This window comes from Agelaius tricolor, unplaced genomic scaffold (assembly GCF_023055355.1).
Source record: "Agelaius tricolor isolate 1412-34295 unplaced genomic scaffold, bAgeTri1.0.p SCAF_88, whole genome shotgun sequence".
NCBI lineage: Eukaryota > Metazoa > Chordata > Aves > Passeriformes > Icteridae > Agelaius > Agelaius tricolor.
In genome coordinates this window covers 107114-124322 of record NW_027269348.1, presented here as the reverse complement: position 1 = coordinate 124322, position 17209 = coordinate 107114, and the positions used below count along the sequence as shown (strand labels likewise).

General features: G+C 63.2%; 2 protein-coding genes, 1 long non-coding RNA gene and 1 pseudogene across 5 annotated transcripts; 1 reads left to right on the top strand and 3 right to left on the bottom strand.

Moving 5' to 3' along the window:
- Positions 1-108: 108 nt before the first annotated feature.
- On the bottom strand, positions 109-6007 carry LOC139585686 (interferon regulatory factor 9-like). 3 transcript variants are annotated; one of them, XM_071418533.1, is made up of 7 exons: positions 5316-6007; positions 4212-4386; positions 2962-3081; positions 2781-2852; positions 2250-2561; positions 1212-1309; positions 109-202 (listed from the first exon to the last, which is right to left on the bottom strand). In XM_071418533.1, exons 1-7 carry the CDS (start codon positions 5949-5951, stop codon positions 143-145), a joined length of 1473 nt encoding a protein of 490 aa, XP_071274634.1. In that variant the 5' UTR covers positions 5952-6007; the 3' UTR covers positions 109-142. The 3 variants fall into 3 exon arrangements, with proteins under 3 accessions (XP_071274634.1, XP_071274632.1, XP_071274635.1); XM_071418531.1 differs by having other exon boundaries at positions 2781-2855; positions 5316-6006; XM_071418534.1 differs by lacking the exon at positions 2962-3081 and having other exon boundaries at positions 2781-2855.
- On the top strand, positions 5956-6335 carry LOC139585698 (uncharacterized). Its single transcript, XR_011677208.1, has 2 exons — positions 5956-6071; positions 6111-6335. It is a non-coding gene; the product is annotated as an uncharacterized lncRNA (long non-coding RNA).
- A 1117-nt stretch (positions 6336-7452) lies between these two features.
- On the bottom strand, positions 7453-16647 carry EMC10 (ER membrane protein complex subunit 10). Its single transcript, XM_071418562.1, is given in 10 exon segments — positions 7453-7633; positions 9531-9559; positions 9562-9623; positions 11036-11217; positions 12505-12560; positions 12563-12612; positions 13955-14138; positions 14141-14158; positions 15310-15367; positions 16490-16647. Coding segments are annotated over 10 exon segments (861 nt in total). The 5' UTR covers positions 16601-16647; the 3' UTR covers positions 7453-7522.
- An 8-nt stretch (positions 16648-16655) lies between these two features.
- Positions 16656-17209, bottom strand: part of LOC139585708 (acrosin-like) — a 4919-nt pseudogene continuing 4365 nt past the window's right edge.

Here is a 17209-nt window from a genome sequence, read left to right as displayed (position 1 = left end):
CCCCAGCCCCTCCCCCTTTGGTTTTGGGGTCCCCTCCCCCAATCCGGTTTTGGGGTCCCCTCCCCCCCCCCCAGCTCCTCCCCCAGCGCCAGTGACACACCCGGGGTGGGGGAGGGGCGGGGGGTGACCCCCATTTCCGCCTTTATTGACCGGGGGGGGTCCCCAGGGTGTCCAGGAGGCGCTGGGCGAAGGCCTGTTCCAGCTGGGGGGAGGGGAACGGGCTCAGACACCCCCCAAAAACCCCCAGACCCAAACAAAACCCCAGGGAGCCCCAGAACCCCTCAGGGACCCCCAGAACCCCTCAGGAACCCCCCAAAATCCATCAGGGACCCCTCAAGAGCTCCCCTAAGGACCCCAGACACCCCCCAGTTCCCCCCCAACATCCCCCCGAGACCCCCACCCCCAAAATCCTCCCAAACACCCCCAGGGACCCCCCAAAATCCCTTAGAGAACCCCCCAGGACCCCCCGACACTCCCAAAATCCTTTAGGGACCCTACAGTACCCCTTAGGGACCCCCCAAAACCCCTCAGGACCCCCCCCAACCACCCTTAAGGACCCCCCCAAATCCTTTAAGGACTCCCAAGAGCCCCTCAGGACCCCTTAGGGATCCCCCCCAAAATCCCTTAGGGACCCCTCAGGACCCCAAACACCCCCCAGAGATCCCCCCAGGACCTCTTAGAGACCCCCCCAAGAGCCCTCAGGACCCTTTGGGACCCCCTTAACCACCTCTAGGAACCCCCCAGGAGCTCCCAAAACCCTTTAGAGACCCCCCCAGGAGCCCCTAAGAGCTCTTAGGGTCACCCCAACATCCCCCAGCACCCCCCTGGATGCCCCAGCCACCCTTAGGGACCCCCCCCAAGAGCCCCCCAGGGACCCCAAACACCCCTCTAGGGACCCCCAAAACCCCCCTGGACCCTCCCAGCAGCCCCCAGGACCCACCAAGAGCTCTTGGGAACCCCCCCACGACCCCCCAAAAGCCCTCAGGACCCCCCCAACCACCCTTAGGGACCCCCCAAAACATATTAGAGACCCTCAAAGACCCCCCAGAATCCCTTAGAGACCCCCCCGGAACCCCCAACATCCCTCAGGAACCCCCGGGACCCTCCCAAAACCCCTTAGGGAGCCCCCAGGACCCATTAAGAGCCCTTAGGGTCACCCCAACACCCCCAGGACCCCCCCCAAAACCCCTTAAGAACCTCCCCTCCCCCACCTCCAGCAGCAGCCCCTCCCCCTCCTCATGGGGGCGGAGCTCCAGGGTCACGCGGTGCAGGGGGAGGGGCCCGAGCCCGGCCCGGTGCCGCTCCAACTCTGGGGGGGGTGGAGGGGCGTGGTCAGCGTGGGGGGAGGGGCACGGGGGGGGAGGATTTGGGGTCCGACCCCGCCCCCGGTGTTTTGGTCTCTCCCGGAAGTTGCTCCTCCCACCGGAAGCTGCTTTCCTCTACACCGGAAGTTTCTCTCCCCTCCCCCGGAAGTTCCTCTTTTCACTTCCGGAAGTCACTCTCCTCCCCCGGAAGTTGCTCAACCCTCCCCCGGAAGTTGCTCTTTTTCCCCCCGGAGGTTCCTGTCCCCACCACCGGAAGTTGTTTTCCTCCCCCAAAACTTGCTCTGCCCCTCCCCGGAACTTGCTCTCCCACCACCCGAAGTTGCTCTTTCCAACCCGGAAGTTCCTTTTTCCACTCCCGGAAGTTGCTCCTCCCAGCCGGAAGTTTCTCTCCTCTACACCGGAAGTTGCTCTCCCTCCCCGGAAGTTGATAACCCTTACCCGGAAGTCTCTCTATGCCACCCGGAAGTTGCTGTTCCCAACTGGAATTCCTTCTCCCTACCCTGGAAGTCACTCGAACCCCCGGAAGTTGCTTCCCCTCCCCCAGAACTGATCTCCCTTTCCCGGAAATTGCTCCAACACCACAGGAAGTTCCTCTTCCCGTCCCCGGAAGTCACTCTACCCTCCCCCAGAAGTTGGGCTCTGCCACCACCGGAAGTTCTTCTTCCCCCCGGAAGTTGCTTCACCTGTCCCAAAAGTTTCTCTCCCTCCACCGGAAGTTGCCCTCCCCTCCCCGGAAGTTGCTTCCCTTTTCCCGGAAGTTGCTCTTCCCCACCGGAAGTTGTTCCCCTCTCACCGGAAGTCACTCTACCCCCCCCCCTCGGAAGTGTCTCTCCCTTCCCGAAATGTTATTTTCACTCTCCCCCACCGGAAGTTCCTCCCCTCCCCCCGGAAGTTGCTCCCCCCCTCCCCGGAAGTGCCTCTCACCCTCCCGGAATCGTTGGGCGTCGAACGGCTGCAGCAGCGTCCCCTGCTGGAGGGGCCCGTGGGGCACGTGGGGCCCCCTCACGACCCCGGGGGCGGGGCCGTCGCCAGGGCGCAGGCGCAGGAAGAGCCCCCGGGGGGCGCTGCTGAGCAGCAGCCCCGGCCCCGCCCCCACCGGAAGCACCAATCGCGGCAGCGGCGGCGGCTCCGCCCCCTGGCGGCCAGGAGGGCTCAGCAGGTACTCGCCAGGAGGCACCGCCCCCTCCCAGACCAGGGCGGGGCCTCGGCGCAGCCGCAGCAGCAACGCCGCGTCCCCTGCGGGAAGGGGGCGGGGTCAGCGTAAGGGGCGGGGCTAAAAGTGGGGAGTGGGGTGTGGTTTAAGGGGGTGGGGTGGGAATGAAAGGGGCTGGGCAAGAGAGGGTGGAGGTGGAGCCAAAGCTCTGCAGGTGCCCCGGATTGGAGGAGGAGCCAATCCTGGGGCAGTGGTAGGGGTGTGGCAAGAATTTGCTCCTCCCCATTTGAGGCGTGGCTTACCGTGTGCAGGGGGGAGGGGCTCTGCGGTCTCCACCTCGATCCGCAGGGGCAGCACTTCCGGGGGCGGAGGCTCTGCTAAAAGGGTGGGGTCAGGCAGAGGCCACGCCCCATTGCTCCACCCCCAGGGCCACCCCAGCCCCAGGATTGTCCCAGAACTGCCCCCAACCCCCCCTCCCCTCACCGGGCTTTTCCTCATCCAGGGTCCCGTCCTGGCTCTCGGGGGGCGGGGTCGGTGGGAGGGGCTCCGTGGGGCTCAACCCCGCCTCCTTCTGGCTCTGCCGGCCCCTGGGGGGCTTGGGCTCTGTTGGGGGGCGGCACTGAGAGGGTTAACGCAGGTCTGAACCCTGCACCCCTCCCCCTGCCCTTCTGGGGCCCCATTTGGCCCCTCCCCCGGTGCTCCTCTGGTTTGGTTCCTCCATCTCGGGGCACCCCTGATTTGGGGGTTCCTCCACATCCTGTCCCCTCCCCCCATATTCAGTCCACCCTCTCCATTTCCTGTGTGTCCCCCCATATTCAGTCCCCTTTTCCTGTGTGTCCCCCCATATTCAGTCCCCTCACCCTTTTCCCGGTGTCCCCTCCATATTCAGTCCCCTCATTCCATTTCTCTTGTGTCCGTCCATGTTCCATCCCCATTCCCAGTGTGTCCCCCCATATTCAGTCCCCTCACCTCATTTCCGGTGTGTCCTCCCATATTCCATCCCCATTTCCGGTGTGTCCCCCCCTTGTTCACTCCCCATTTCCTGTGTGCCCCCTCATATTCAGTCCGCTCAACCTTTTTCCAGTGTCCCCTCCATTCCATTTCCCCTGTGTTCCTCCATATTCAGTTCCCATTTCCGGTGTGTCCCACTATATTCAATCCCCTCACCCCATTTCCAATGTGTCCTCCCATATTTCATCCCCTCACACCATATCCCGTGTCCCCTGCCCATATTCAGTCCCCCAACCCCATTTCCGGTGTGTCCTCGCATATTCAGTCCCCACTCTCCATTTCTCATGTCCTCCCCATATTCAGCCCCCATTTCCTGTGTGTCCCCACATATTCAGCCCCCTCACCCCATTTCCTGTGTGTCCCCCCATAATGAGTCCCCATTTCCGGTTTTTTCCCTCTACATTCAGCCCCCTCACCCCATTTTCCGGTGTGTCCTCCCATATTCAGTCCCCATTTCCTGTGTGTCCCCCTATATTCAGCCCCCTCACCCCATTTCCGGTGTGTCCCCCCCCATTCCATCCCCATTTCCAGAGTGTCCCCACATAACGAGTCCCCATTTCCTTTGTGCCCCCCAATACTGTCCCCGTTTCCCGTGTCCCCCTCATATTCTGCCCCCTATTCCGGTGTTCCCCATATTCACTCCCCGCACCTCATTTCCTGTGTCCCCCCAATCTCCATCCCCCATTCGATGCCCCCGTTCCGTTCCGGCCCCCGGTGCTCACCGCGGGCGGGCAGCACCCGGTACACGCGGTAGGGGCAGGGCCCGTCCGAGCGGCCCCGCCCCGGCAGCTGCCGGAACTCGGGGCTCCGGGCCAGGGCGCAGCGCAGCCGCGTCTTCCACCCCGCGGGGTCGGGGGGGTCCCCGGGCCGGAGCCGCCCCTTGTACTCCGCCCACGCCTGCAGGGAGCAATGCCATCAAGCCACGCCCATCTCATTTGCATCGTACACCCCGCGCCCCACCCACTCGCACTCGGCATGGCTCCACCCCCTGCTCAAAGCCCCGCCCTACAGCTGTCCCGGCCCCGCCCCCGGATTGGCTCCTTCCCCATCGGGGGCGTGGCCTAAGCTCCGCCTCCTCCATGGCTTTGTTCAGTGCCAGCACCCCCGTAGACCCGCCCTCTACTTAGCTCCTCCCCCTTTCACAGCGTCAGTGTTTTAAGCCCCGCCTCTCAACTAGGCCCCACCCATCACCTTGCAAAGTTCTGCTCCTCCCTTTTGCAAAACCTCGCCCATCTCTAAGCCCCGCCCCACTGTGCAGAGCTCCGCCCTTGGCCCCGCCTCTTACAGAGCCCCACTCTGCAGAGCTCCGCCCTTGGCCCCGCCTCTTACAGAGCGTCGTTATTGGCCCCACCCCTCACGTGCAGAGCCCCGCCCTTGGCCCAGCACAGCCCTGGCCACGCCTCCCCAGAGCCGCGGCCCCGCCCCTGACCCTGCTAAGCACCGCCCACAGCCCCGCCCCCGCCCTGGCTTTGCAAAGCCCCACCCCTGACCCGTCAGGCCCCGCCCCTCACTTTGCATAACACCACCTTTAACTCTGTATAGCCCCACCCCTCAGTCTGCATAACCCCGCCCACTCTCCACATAGCCCCGCCCCTCACTCTGCATAGCACCACCCCTCATCGCTGTAGCCCCGCCCCTACAATTTATAGCCCTGCACCTTGGTCGCTATAGCCCCGCCCCTACCCTGCCTAGCCCCCACCCTACTTTGCATAGCCCCGCCTCTCGGTCGCTATAGCCCCGCCCTCACCCATAGTCCCGCCCCTCAGTTCTATAGCCCTGCCCTTACCCCATGGCCCCGCCCCTCTGTTCTATAGCTCCGCCCCTACTTTGCATAGCGCCGCCCCCGCTCCGTCGCGGGCCCCGCTCCTCCCGCCGTGGGCCCAGGGGATCCTGAGCGCCGTCTGGGCCGCGTCGTCCCATTGCAAACCCGGGAAGCGCCCGCTCTGCAGCTGAGCCAGCAGCCACGGCCGCAGCCGCCGCGGGCCGCCCTCCGCCATCCCGGGACACCGGGAGAGAGGGGAGACCGGGGGGACAGCGGGGAAACCGGGGACAGAGGGGACAGAGGGGACAGAGGGGACACCGGGGAACAGGGGGGAAACCGGGGAGAGGAGAGAGGGGAAACCGGGGACAGCGGGGAAACCGGGGACAGTGGGACAGAGGCGGCCAGAGGGACAGGAGGACGGGGGGAGAGAGGGACAGGGGGGACAGCGGGGACAGCGGAGGGACCCGGGGCGATCCCGGGGCGAGCTGAGGGATCCGAGGCCGATCCGGGCGATCCCGGGGCGAGCTGAAGGGCCCGGAGCGATCCCGGAGCGATCCCGGGGCTCGGGGGAGCTGAGGAGTCCCGGACCCGCCGAGTGGCGGCCACGCTTCCGGGAATTGACGTCACCGCGACGGCCACGTGATCTCCTCCGCCAATCAGCGGGCGCGCAAGCGGCGCCGCTCCCGGCGTGAAGGGGCATGGCAGCGCCGCGCGGGGGTTCGCGTAAGGGGCGTGGCTAAAGCGGATGGGGCCGGCTTTGTTTGCATAAAGGGGCGTGGCTATAGATCACGGTACCGACTTTTTTGCATAAAGGGGCGTGGTTATAGCTCACGGTACCGACTATGCTTAAAGGGGCGAGGTTATAGCTCACAGCACAGTCTTTGTATTTGCATAAAGGGGCGTGGTTAAATCAGTGTACCGAATGTGTTTGTATAAAGGGACGTGGCTATACCACAAAGCACCGCCTCTTTATTTGCATAAAGAGGCGGGGCTATAGAACATGGTACCGGCTCTGTATTTCCATAAAGGGGCGTGGGTATAGCTCACAGCACCATCTTTGTATTTGCATAAAGGGGCGTGGCTATACCTTACATAACCACCTCTGTATTTGCATAAAGATGCGGGCCTATAACTCACGGTATCGCCTCTGTATTTGCATAAAGGGGCGTGGTTATAGTACACAGTACCTCCCCTATATTTGCATAAAGGGGCGTGGCTCTAAGGCATCACTTTGTATTTGCATAAAGGGGCGTGGCTGTAGATAATGGATTCCTCTCTATTTGTATGAAGGGGCGTGGTTATTCACAGCACCACCTCTATATTTGCATAACGGGGCGTGTCCGTTTGTCCAAGCCCCTCCCCTTTCCCCCCAATTTCCTGCCCGGGCTCCCCCCAAGGACGGAGCCGAGGATTTGGGGCCCCCCTGGACCCTGGGAGGTCCCCGGGGTCCAGCCCAGGGACCCAAATTTAGGGGATCACACCCGGATTTAGGGGATCACACGTGGATTTTGGGGTCTCACAGCTGGATTTTGGGGTCACACCCACATTTGGGGGGTTCACACAGATTTGGGGGGGGTCTTACCCGGATTTAGGTGGGGTCACAGAGATTTGGGGTCACACCCAGAATAACGGGGGTCCCACCCACATTTAGGAGCTCACACTCAGATTGGGGGGGGGGGGGTGTCTCACACCCTGATTTTGGGGGTCCCGCCCACATTTGGGGTCCCACCCACATTTAGGGAGTCATACCCGGATTTGGGAGGTCTCACACAGATTTGGGGGGGTCACACCCACTCAGATTTTGGGGTCTCACACTCGGATTTTGGGGTCCCACCCACATTTGGGGGGCTCACACAGATTTAGGGGGTTCAGACACAGATTTCGGGGTCACACCCACATTTTGGGGAGGTCACACCGGATTTAGGGCCTCACACACAGATTTAGGGGATTACACACAGATTGGGGGGTTCACACCGGATTTGGGGGCGTCTCACACAGATTTGGGGGGTCCCACCCACATTGAGGGGCTCACACTCAGATTTTGGGGTCTCACACTCGGATTTTGGGGTCCCCACCCAAATTTAGGGGGTCCCACCCAGATTTGGGGGGTCCCACCCGGATTTTGGGGTCTCACAGCCACATTTGGGGTCACACCCGGATTTGGGGGGGTCTCACCCGGATTTTGGGGTCTCACAGCCACATTTGGGGTCTCACACATCTTTATTGCCCATGCCCCACACTGGGGGGTCCGGGGGGGATTTTGGGGGGGTCTCACCTGACCCCCGCCCCCCCCCCGCCCCCTGTGCCCCCGCCCTGCGCCCCCCCAGCATCGGGGGCTCCGGACATCATGAGGAAGAGCACGATGGGGATGATGTACATCCACTGCGGGGAGAGAGGAGGGGGGTCAGCCCCAAATCAGCCCCAAAATCACCCCAAATTCAGCCCAAAAATCACCCCCCTAAAATCAGCCCAGATCACCCCAATATCAGCCCAGATCCACCCCAAAATCAGCCCAGATCAGCCCAAATCAACCCCAAAATCAGCCCAAATCCACCCCAAAGTCCACCCAGAAGCAGCCCCAAAATCACCCCCCCAAAATTACCCCAAAATCACCCCAAATCCACCCCAAAATCCACTCCAAAATCACTCCAAAAGCAGCCCATAAAACTCCAAAATACACCCCTAAATCAGCCCTAAATCAGCCCCAAATCACCCCAGATCACCCCAAAATCCACCCAAAATGAGCCCAAATAACCCCGAATATCCACCCCAAAATCAACCCAAATATCCATTCCAAAATCAACCCAAACAATCCCAAAATCACCCCAAAATTCACCCCAAAATCAGCCCTAAATCAGCCCCAAATAACCCCAAAATCAGCCCAGATCACCCCAAAATCCACCCAAAATGAGCCCAAATAACCCCGAATATCCATCCCAAAATCAACCCAAATATCCACTCCAAAATCAACCCAAATAACCCCAAAATCCGCCCCAAAATCAGCCAAAATCACCCCAAACTCAGCCCAAAATCCACCTCAGAATCACCCCAAAATCAGGACCAAATCACCCCCCCACAATCACCCCAAAATCCACCCCAAAATCAGCCAAAGCCAGCCCAGAACATCCCAAAATCAGCCCATGTAACCCCAATATCAGCCCCAAAATCACCCCAAAATGCGCCCCCAAATCAGCCCAAACCACCACAAAATCCACCCAAAATCACCCCCCCCAAAATCAGCCCAGATCACCCCAAATCCACCCCAAAATTCCCCCTAAAATCACCCCAAAATCAGCCAAAATCCACCTCAAAATCCCCCCCAAACCAGCCCAAAAATCAGCCCCAAATCACTCCCCCAAAATCCACCCCAAAATCCACCTCAGAATCAGCCCAAATCCACCCCAAAATCAGCTCCAATCATCCCAAAATCCACCCCCAAAATCAGCCCAAAATTCATCCCAAAATCAGGCAGTTTTGGGGTGTCAGGGTATTTTTTGGGATGTCTGGGTGGTTTTTTGGGTGTCCCAGGTGTTTTTGGGGTGTCCCAGAGGGGTTCTGGGTGTGTTTTTGGGGTGTCAGTGTGGGATTTTGGGGTGTCTGGGTGGGTTTTTGGGTGTCCCAGATGATTTCTGGGGGGGTCCCAGGTGGGTTTTGGAGGGTCCCGGAGGGGGACTGGGTGGATTTTGGGGGTTCCCAGATGGATTTTGGGATGCCCCCAGTGTTTTTGGGGGTGCCCCAGGTGTTTTTGGGGTGTCAGGCTGGTTTTTGGGGGGGTCTGGGTGGATTTTTTCGGATGTCCCAGGTGTTTTTTGGGGTGTCAGGGTGGATTTTTGGGGGTGTCCCAGATGGATTTTGGGTGTCAGGGTGGATTTTGGGATGTCCCAGATGGATTTTGGGGTGTCCCAGATGATTTTTGAGGTGTCCCAGATGGATTTTGGGGTGTCAGGATGGATTTTGGGGTGTCAGGGTGGATTTTGGGATGGCCCAGGTGTTTTTTGGGATGCCCGAGATGGATTTTGGGATGCCTCAGATGTTTTTTGGGATGTCAGGGTGGATTTTGGGGTATCCCAGATGGATTTTGGGTGCCCCAGGTGATTTTTGGGGTGCCCCAGGTGTTTTTTGGGGGTGCCCCAGGTGATTTTTGAGGTGCCCCAGGTGATTTTTGGGGTGTCAGGGCTGCTTTTGGGGTGTCCCAGGTGTTTTTGGGGTGTCAGGGCTGGTTTTGGGGTTGTCCCAGGTGTTTTTGGGGTGTCAGGGCTGCTTTTGGGGTGTCCCTCACGTATTTGGCAAAGAAGGATTTCTGCTCCTGGGGTTCCGGGCGCGCTGGGCCTGCTCCTGCTCCAGGTGCCGGATGAAGGCGGCGGTCTCGGGGCTGGGGACACCATGGGGACATTGGGGACACCAATGGGGACATTGGGGACATTGGGGACACACGGGGTCACGGCCACCCCAGACCTTGCCCCCTGCCCCCATGGGCGTCCCCACGAAAGCTGAACCAGCCCAAAAATTCCCCCCATTGTCCCCACAGTGTCCCCATTGTCCCCACAGTGTCCCCACAGTGTCCCCATGTCCCACTGTCCCCATATCCCCCCCATCCTCCTTGTCCTCCTGCCCTCCCATGTCTCCATGTCCGCCCCGTCCCCCCCGTGTCCCCCCCGTGTCCCCCCTTGTCCCTGTGTCCCCTCCCATCCCCTGTCCCCTCCAAATCCCCCATGTCCCCCTGTCCTGTGTCCCCCCTGTCCCCCATGTCCCCATATCCCCTCACATCTCCCCTGTCCCCATGTCCCCCCCGTTCCCCCTGTCCCGTGTCCCCCCCATGTCCCCATGTCCCTCATGTTCCCCCACATCCTCCCCATCCCATGTCCCCCCCTGTCCCCTGTCCCCCCATGTCCCTCCCTGTACCCCTGTCCCCATATCCTCCCCATCCCCATGTCCCCATGTCCCCCCCCATGTCCCCACACCCCCCATGTCCCCTGTGTCCCCCCCCTCCATCCCCTGTCCTGGTGTCCCTCATGCCCTCCCACATCTCCCCCTGTCCCCATGTCCTGTGTCCCCGTGTCCCCACGTCCCCCCCATGTCCCCCTGTCCCCCATGTCCCCCTGTCCCTCCTACATCCCCCCATGTCCCCATATCCCTTTGTCCCTGTCCCCCTGTCCTGTGTCCCCCCATGTCCCCCATCCCCTGTCCCGTGTCCCCATCCCCTGTCCTGTGTCCCCCCCGTGTCCCCTGTCCCCCCGTCCCCATCTCCATCCGCTGTCCCTTTACCCCGTGTCCCCCTGCCACCCATGTCCCCTGCCACCCATCCCCTGTCCCCATCCCATGTCCCCGTGTCCCCATGTCCCCTGTCCCCTGTCCCCATCCCATGTCCCCGTGTCCCCATGTCCCCTGTCTCCATGTCCCCTGTCCCTGTCCCCTGTCCCCGTGTCCCCTGTCCCCATCCCTGTCCCCCTGTCCCCTGTCCCCCTGTCCCCTGTCCCTATCCCCTGTCCCCTGTCCCCGTGTCCCCCTGTCCCCTGTCCCCATCCCCTGTCCCCTGTCCCCGTGTCCCGTGTCCCCATCCCTCTCCCCCTGTCCCCATGTCCCCGTGTCCCCTGTCCCCGTGTCCCCATCCCTGTCCCCATGTCCCCTGTCCCCGTGTCCCCATCCCTCTCCCCCTGTCCCCTGTCCCCATGTCCCTGTGTCCCCATCCCTCTCCCCCTGTCCCCCTGTCCCCTGTCCCCTGTCCCCTTGTCCCCGTGTCCCCGTGTCCCCCCTGTCCCCTGTCCCGTGTCCCCTGTCCCTCACGTGGCCGCGGGCAGTGGCTGTCTCAGTGCCACCGAGGTGTTGAAGAGCTCCAGGTGCTCGTCCTCCACCCAGGTGCCCCTGCAGGTGCCAGGGGCTGCCACCACCCCCAGGGCCACCACGTGCCCGGCCACGTCCAGGTGCAGGGACAGCTGATCCGACAGGTGGGACTCCAGCAGGGCACACTGGGGACACGGGGACACGTCAGGGGACATGAGGGGACACGTCAGGGGACACGGGGACACATCAGGGGACATGTGAGGGGACACGGGGACACAGGGACACAGTGCCACCACGTCCAGGTGCAGGGACAGCTGATCCGACAGGGGGGACTCCAGCAGGGCACACTGGGGACAGGGGGACATGAGGGGACATGGAGATGAGGGGACATGGGGACATGGAGGGACATGGAGGGACAGGGACATGAGGGGACATGGGGACATGGGACAGGGACATGTGAGGGGACATGGGGGGACATGGAGGGACATGGAGGGACATGGACATGTGAGGGGGACATGGGGACATGAGGGGACAGTGCCACAGGGGGACATGTGAGGAGACAGGGACACGGGGACACAACATGGGGGCACATGAGGGGACAGGGGCACAGGGACACAGGGACATGAGGGGACAGGGACATAGGGACATGAGGGGACATGGAGGACATGGAGGGACAGGGACATGTGAGGAGACAGGGACACCGGGACACAACATGGGGGCACATGAGGGGACAGGGGCACAGGGACACGGGGACATGAGGGGACAGGGACATGGGGACACCTGAGGGGACACAGAGACACGGGGGACATGGGGTGATGGTGGCACAGGGACACGTGAGGGGAGAGGGACATGGGGACATGGGTGATAGTGGCACAGGACATGTGAGGGGACACAGGGGACACAGGTGACAGTGCCCCAGGGGGACATGAGGGGACAGTAGCACGGGGACACAGGAGGGGACACAGGGACACAGTGGGACATGAGGGGACAGGGACACTGGAACACGTGAGAGAACATGGGGACACAGGGACACGGGTGACAGTGCCACAGGGGGACATGAGGGGACAGGGGCACAGGGTGAGGGCACTGAGGGGACAATGGGGGGACACAGGGAGGGTGGCAGGGACACGGGGGGACGTGGGGGGACATGGGGGGACATGGGGCTGGAGGACCCCGGGCTGTCCCAGGGGGTGACAGAAGTGACACAGGTCGGGCTGTCCCAGGGGTGTCCCAGGGGTGACACAGGGGGTGACAGAGGTCAGGAATGTCCCAGGGTGTCCCCAGAGGGTGTCCCCAGGCTGTCCCAGGGTGTCCCCAGGTTGTCCCCAGCGAGTCCCCAGGGATGTCCCCAGGGTGTCCCAGGGGGTGACACAGGGGGTGACAGAGGTCAGAGGTGTCCCCAGAGTGTCCCAGGGTGTCCCCAGGGGTGTCCCAGGTGTCCCAGCTCAGGTGTCCCCAGGTGTCCCCGTCACTCACCGCCCTCGACAGGAGGTGACGAACTCGGTGTCCCCGTCCTCGCCAGGGCCCGGGGCCTGCGGGGCACCCGCACCCGGTACAGCCCATCCCGAGCTGCGCACCTCCTGTGGGGACAGTGTCACCCAGTGTCACCCCAGTGTCACCTCAGTGTCACCCAGTGTCTCCCAGTGTCACCTCAGTGTCACCCCAGTGTCACCCAGGGTCACCCAGGGTCACCTCAGTGTCACCCAATGTCACCCAGTGTCACCCCAGTGTCACCCAGTGTCTCCCAATGTCAGCCAGTGTCAGCCAGTGTCACATCAATGTCACCCAGGGTCACCTCAGTGTCACCCAGTGTCACCCAGTGTCACCCCAGGGTCACCCAGTGTCACCCAATGTCACCCAGTGTCACCCAGTGTCTCCCAATGTCACCCAGGGTCACCTCAGTGTCAGCCAGTGTCACCCAGTGTCTTCCAATGTCACATCAGTGTCACCCAGTGTCAGTCACCAGTGTCACCTCAAGTGTCACCCAGTGTCACCCAGTGTCACCTCAGTGTCACAGAGAGTCACCCAGTGTCACCCCCCGTGTCCCCTGGTATCTCCAATGTCCCCCCAGTGTCACCCCAGTGTCCCCCCGTGTGTCACTTCAATGTCACCCCAGGGTCACCTCCATATCCCTTCAGTGTCACCCCAATGTCCCCCACACTGTCTCCCCCTGTCTCTCCGATGTCCCCCTGTCCGTCTGTCCCTCACCCTCAGCCGCACCTCTCTCCTCCTCCCCTGCTGTCCCCATGTCCCCATGTCCCCATTGCTGTCCCCCTGTCTGTCTGTCCGTCTGTCCCTCACTCTCAGCTGCACTCTCTCCTCCTCCCCCCAGTGTCCCCAGTGCTGTCCCCATGTCCTGGTGTGTCCCCATGTCTGTCCCCCTGTCTGTCTGTCCTCACCCTCAGCTGCGCTCTCTCCTCCTCCCCCCTGTCCCCCCATGTCCAGTGTCCCCGTTGCTGTCCCCCTGTCTGTCTGTCTGTCCCCCTGTCTGTCCGTCTGTCCCTCACCCTCAGCCACACTCTCTCCTCCTCCCCCATGCCCTCCTCGTGTCCCCATGTCCCCCATGTCCCTCTGTCCCCCCGGTGTCCATCTGTCCGTCTGTCGCTCACCCTCAGCCGCGCTCTCTCCTCCTCCCCTGCTGTCCCCATGTCCCTCTGTCCCCCCGGTGTCCGTCTGTCCCCCTGTCCGTCTGTCCCCCTGTCCATCTGTCGCTCACCCTCAGCCGCGCTCTCTCCTCCTCCCCGTGTCCCCCCCATGTCCCCATGTCCCCGTTGCTGTCCCCATGTCCCCATGTCCGTCTGTCCGTCTGTCGCTCACCCTCAGCCGCGCTCTCTCCTCCTCCCCGTGTCCCCCCCATGTCCCCGTTGCTGTCCCCATGTCCCCCTGTCCCCCTGTCCGTCTGTCGCTCACCCTCAGCCGCGCCCTCTCCTCCTCCCCCATGCCCTCCTCGTGTCCCCGTGTCCCCCCCATGTCCCTCTGTCCCCCTGGTGTCCGTCTGTCCGTCTGTCGCTCACCCTCAGCCGCGCTCTCTCCTCCTCCCCCAGCGGTTTCTGCGCCAGCGCCAGCGCGGGCTCGGGGCCCCAGCTCAGGGACAGCGACCCCCGCGGCGGAACCGCGGAACGTCATCTGTGGGGACGGACAGGGGGACGGGGGGACAGAGGGACAGGGGGACAGGGATGGGGACAAGGGGACAGAGGGACAGGGGGACGGGGGGACAGAGGAGAGAGGGACAGAGGGGACAGGGATGGGGACAGGGGGACAGAGGGACAGGGGGACAGGGATGGGGACAAGGGGACAGGGGGACAGAGGGACAGGGGGACAGGGACAGGGGACAGAGGGGACAGGGACAGAGGGACAGAGGGACAGGGACAGGGACAGGGATGGGGACAGAGGGGACAGAGGGGAGAGGGACAGAGGGACAGAGGGGAGGGACAGGGACAGAGGGGACAGTGATGGGGACCGGGGGACGGGGACAAGGACAGAGGGGACAGGGACAGGGGATAGAGAGGACAGGGATGGGGACAGAGGGACAGAGGGACATGGGGGACATGGGGACAGAGGGCATAGAAGGGACAGAGGGAGAGGGACAGGGACAGGGATGGGGAAGGGACAGAGGGACAGGGGGGACAGAGGGGACAGAGGGACAGGGACAGAGGGGACAGGGATGGGGACAGCAGGGACAGAACAGACAGAGGGGACAAGGACAGAGGGGACAGTGGGGACAGGGACAGGGATGGGGACAGAGGGGACAGGGAATAGGGACACAGACAGGGACAGGGGACAGGGATATGGACGGAGGGAGAGGGGACATGGGGACAGGGGATATGGGGACATTGGGACACAGCGCTGGCAGCGGGGACAGCCTGGTCCCCCTGCCCCCAGTGCCATCCCTGTGCCCCCAGTGCCACCCTCAGCCCATGTCCCCAGTGCCATCCCTGTGTCCCCAGTGCCATCTCCATGTCCCCAGTGCCACCCTGTCCCTGTGCCCCCAGTGCCACTCCCATTCCCACATCCCCAGTGCCACCTCCATGTCCCCATCCTCAGTGTCACCCAGCTCAGTGTCCCCGATGTCCCCATGTCCCCATTTCCATGTCCCATGTCCCCATATCCCAGTGTCCCCAATGTCCCCGATGTCCTCAATCCCTCTAGTGTCCCCAATGTCCCCAATGTTCCCAGTGTCCCCCAATGCCCCCAATGTCCCCATGTCCCCAATCCCCCCAATCCCCTCAATGTCCCCAATGTCCCCAATGTCCCCCAGTGTCCCCAGTGTCCCTCACCCAGCTCGAAGGAGTGCTCCAGGGTCAGGCTCACGCGGCAGCTCTCGGTGTCACCGGCCTGGGGGGACACAAAGGGACACGGGGGGACACCAGGACAGGGACACCAGGACAGGGACACAGGGGTGACACGAGGGTGGCACCAGGACAGGAACATGGCGGGGACAGGGGGTGGCACCAGGACAGGGACACGGGGATGGCACCATGAGGACACCAGGACAGGGACACGGGGGGGGACACGGGGGGTAAGACCCCGCAGACCTCATGAATATTAATGAGCTGGAACCAGCAGGCTCACTAATTTGAACCCGAACCGCGTTAATTAATATTAATGAGGGCAGCACGCGGCCCCGCCCCTCCCAGGTAAAGGAGCTGTTTATACGAAGCCTAATTAATATTAATGAGGACAGACACGTGGTCCCGCCCCTCCCGGATACGGGCGCTGTTTATAAACACCCCTAACTAATATTAATGAGGGCAGCACACGGCCCCGCCCCTCGGGGCTACCAGCGATTGTTTACCCGCCCCCTAATTAATATTAATGAGGCAAACCACGCGGCCCCGCCCATTGAGGCTACTGGCGATTATACATACACGCCCCCTAATTAATATTAATGAGAGCTCCCGGCACGGGGCCCTAATGAGTACCGAGTACCGGGTACCGCGTGCTGTCCCCGCACCGAGGCCGCTCCCGGGGCCCGCAGAGGCCCCCCGGTGGCTCCCGGTACCGGAGCTCCCCCCGGGAGAGCCCCCCGGTACCGGAGCCCCCGTGCTCACCCTGGTGCCGGTACCGGTGCTGGTGCCGGTTCCCGCCCGGCAGAGCCCCCGGTGCCCGTTCCCCCTCGCTCTCCCCGGTACCCGAGCCCCCCTGCTCACCCTGGTGCCGGTACCGGTACCGGCTCCCCCCCAGCAGAGCCCCCGGTACCGGTTCCCCCCCTCGCTCACCCTGGTGCCGGTTCCCCCCCGCTCTCCCCGGTACCGGAGCCCCCCCTCGCTCACCCTGGTGCCGGTGCCGGTTCCCTCCCTGCTCACCCCGGTACCCGAGCCCCCCTGCTCACCCTGGTGCCGGTGCCGGTGCCGGTTCCCCCCCGCTCTCCCCGGTGCCGGTTCCCCCCCTCGCTCACCCTGGTGCCGGTGCCGGTTCCCTCCCTGCTCACCCCGGTACCCGAGCCCCCCTGCTCACCCTGGTGCCGGTGCCGGTGCCGGTTCCCCCCCGGCAGAGCCCCCCGGCCTCGCCCAGCGCCGCCCCCGCCGCCAGCAGCGCCAGCACCGGCAGCGGCCACGGCGCCGCCATCTTGGAGCGCGGGGCACGGCGGGAACGGGGCGGGGCCAGAGCGGGGGGGCGGGGACTACTGTAAGTGGGCGTGGCCGTTTCGAGGCGGGGCTAGAGCGGATGGGCGGGGCTGAAGCGGGGGCGTGGACAGGAGGGGGCGTGGTCGGGGCGGGAGGGGTCTAAGGAAAGGGGAGTGGCTTCTTTGAGGGGGCGGGGCCAACACGGTGCTCCCAAATCCTGCCTGGGAACCCCCAGGATGGACAGAGGGGCCCCCACCAGTGACCTCTGACCCCCCCAATGGCGTCTGACCCCTCCAGGACAAACAGAGCGACCTCCCCAGTGACCCCTGACCCCCCCCCAGTGACCCCTGAGACCCCAGTGACCCCTGAGACCCCAGTGACCCCTGACCCTTCCCAGTGACCCCTGACCCTCCCCAGTGACCCTGACCCTTCCCAGTGACCTCTGGGGACCTCCCAGTGCCCCTTGGGAACCCCCCAATGACCTTTGCAGACCTCCCAGTGACACTTGGGGACCTCCCAGTCACTTTTGGGGACCTCCCAGTCATACCCGACCCCCCCCAGTGACCCCTGAGGCCCTCCCAGTCACTTCTGGGGACCTCCCAGTCCCCTC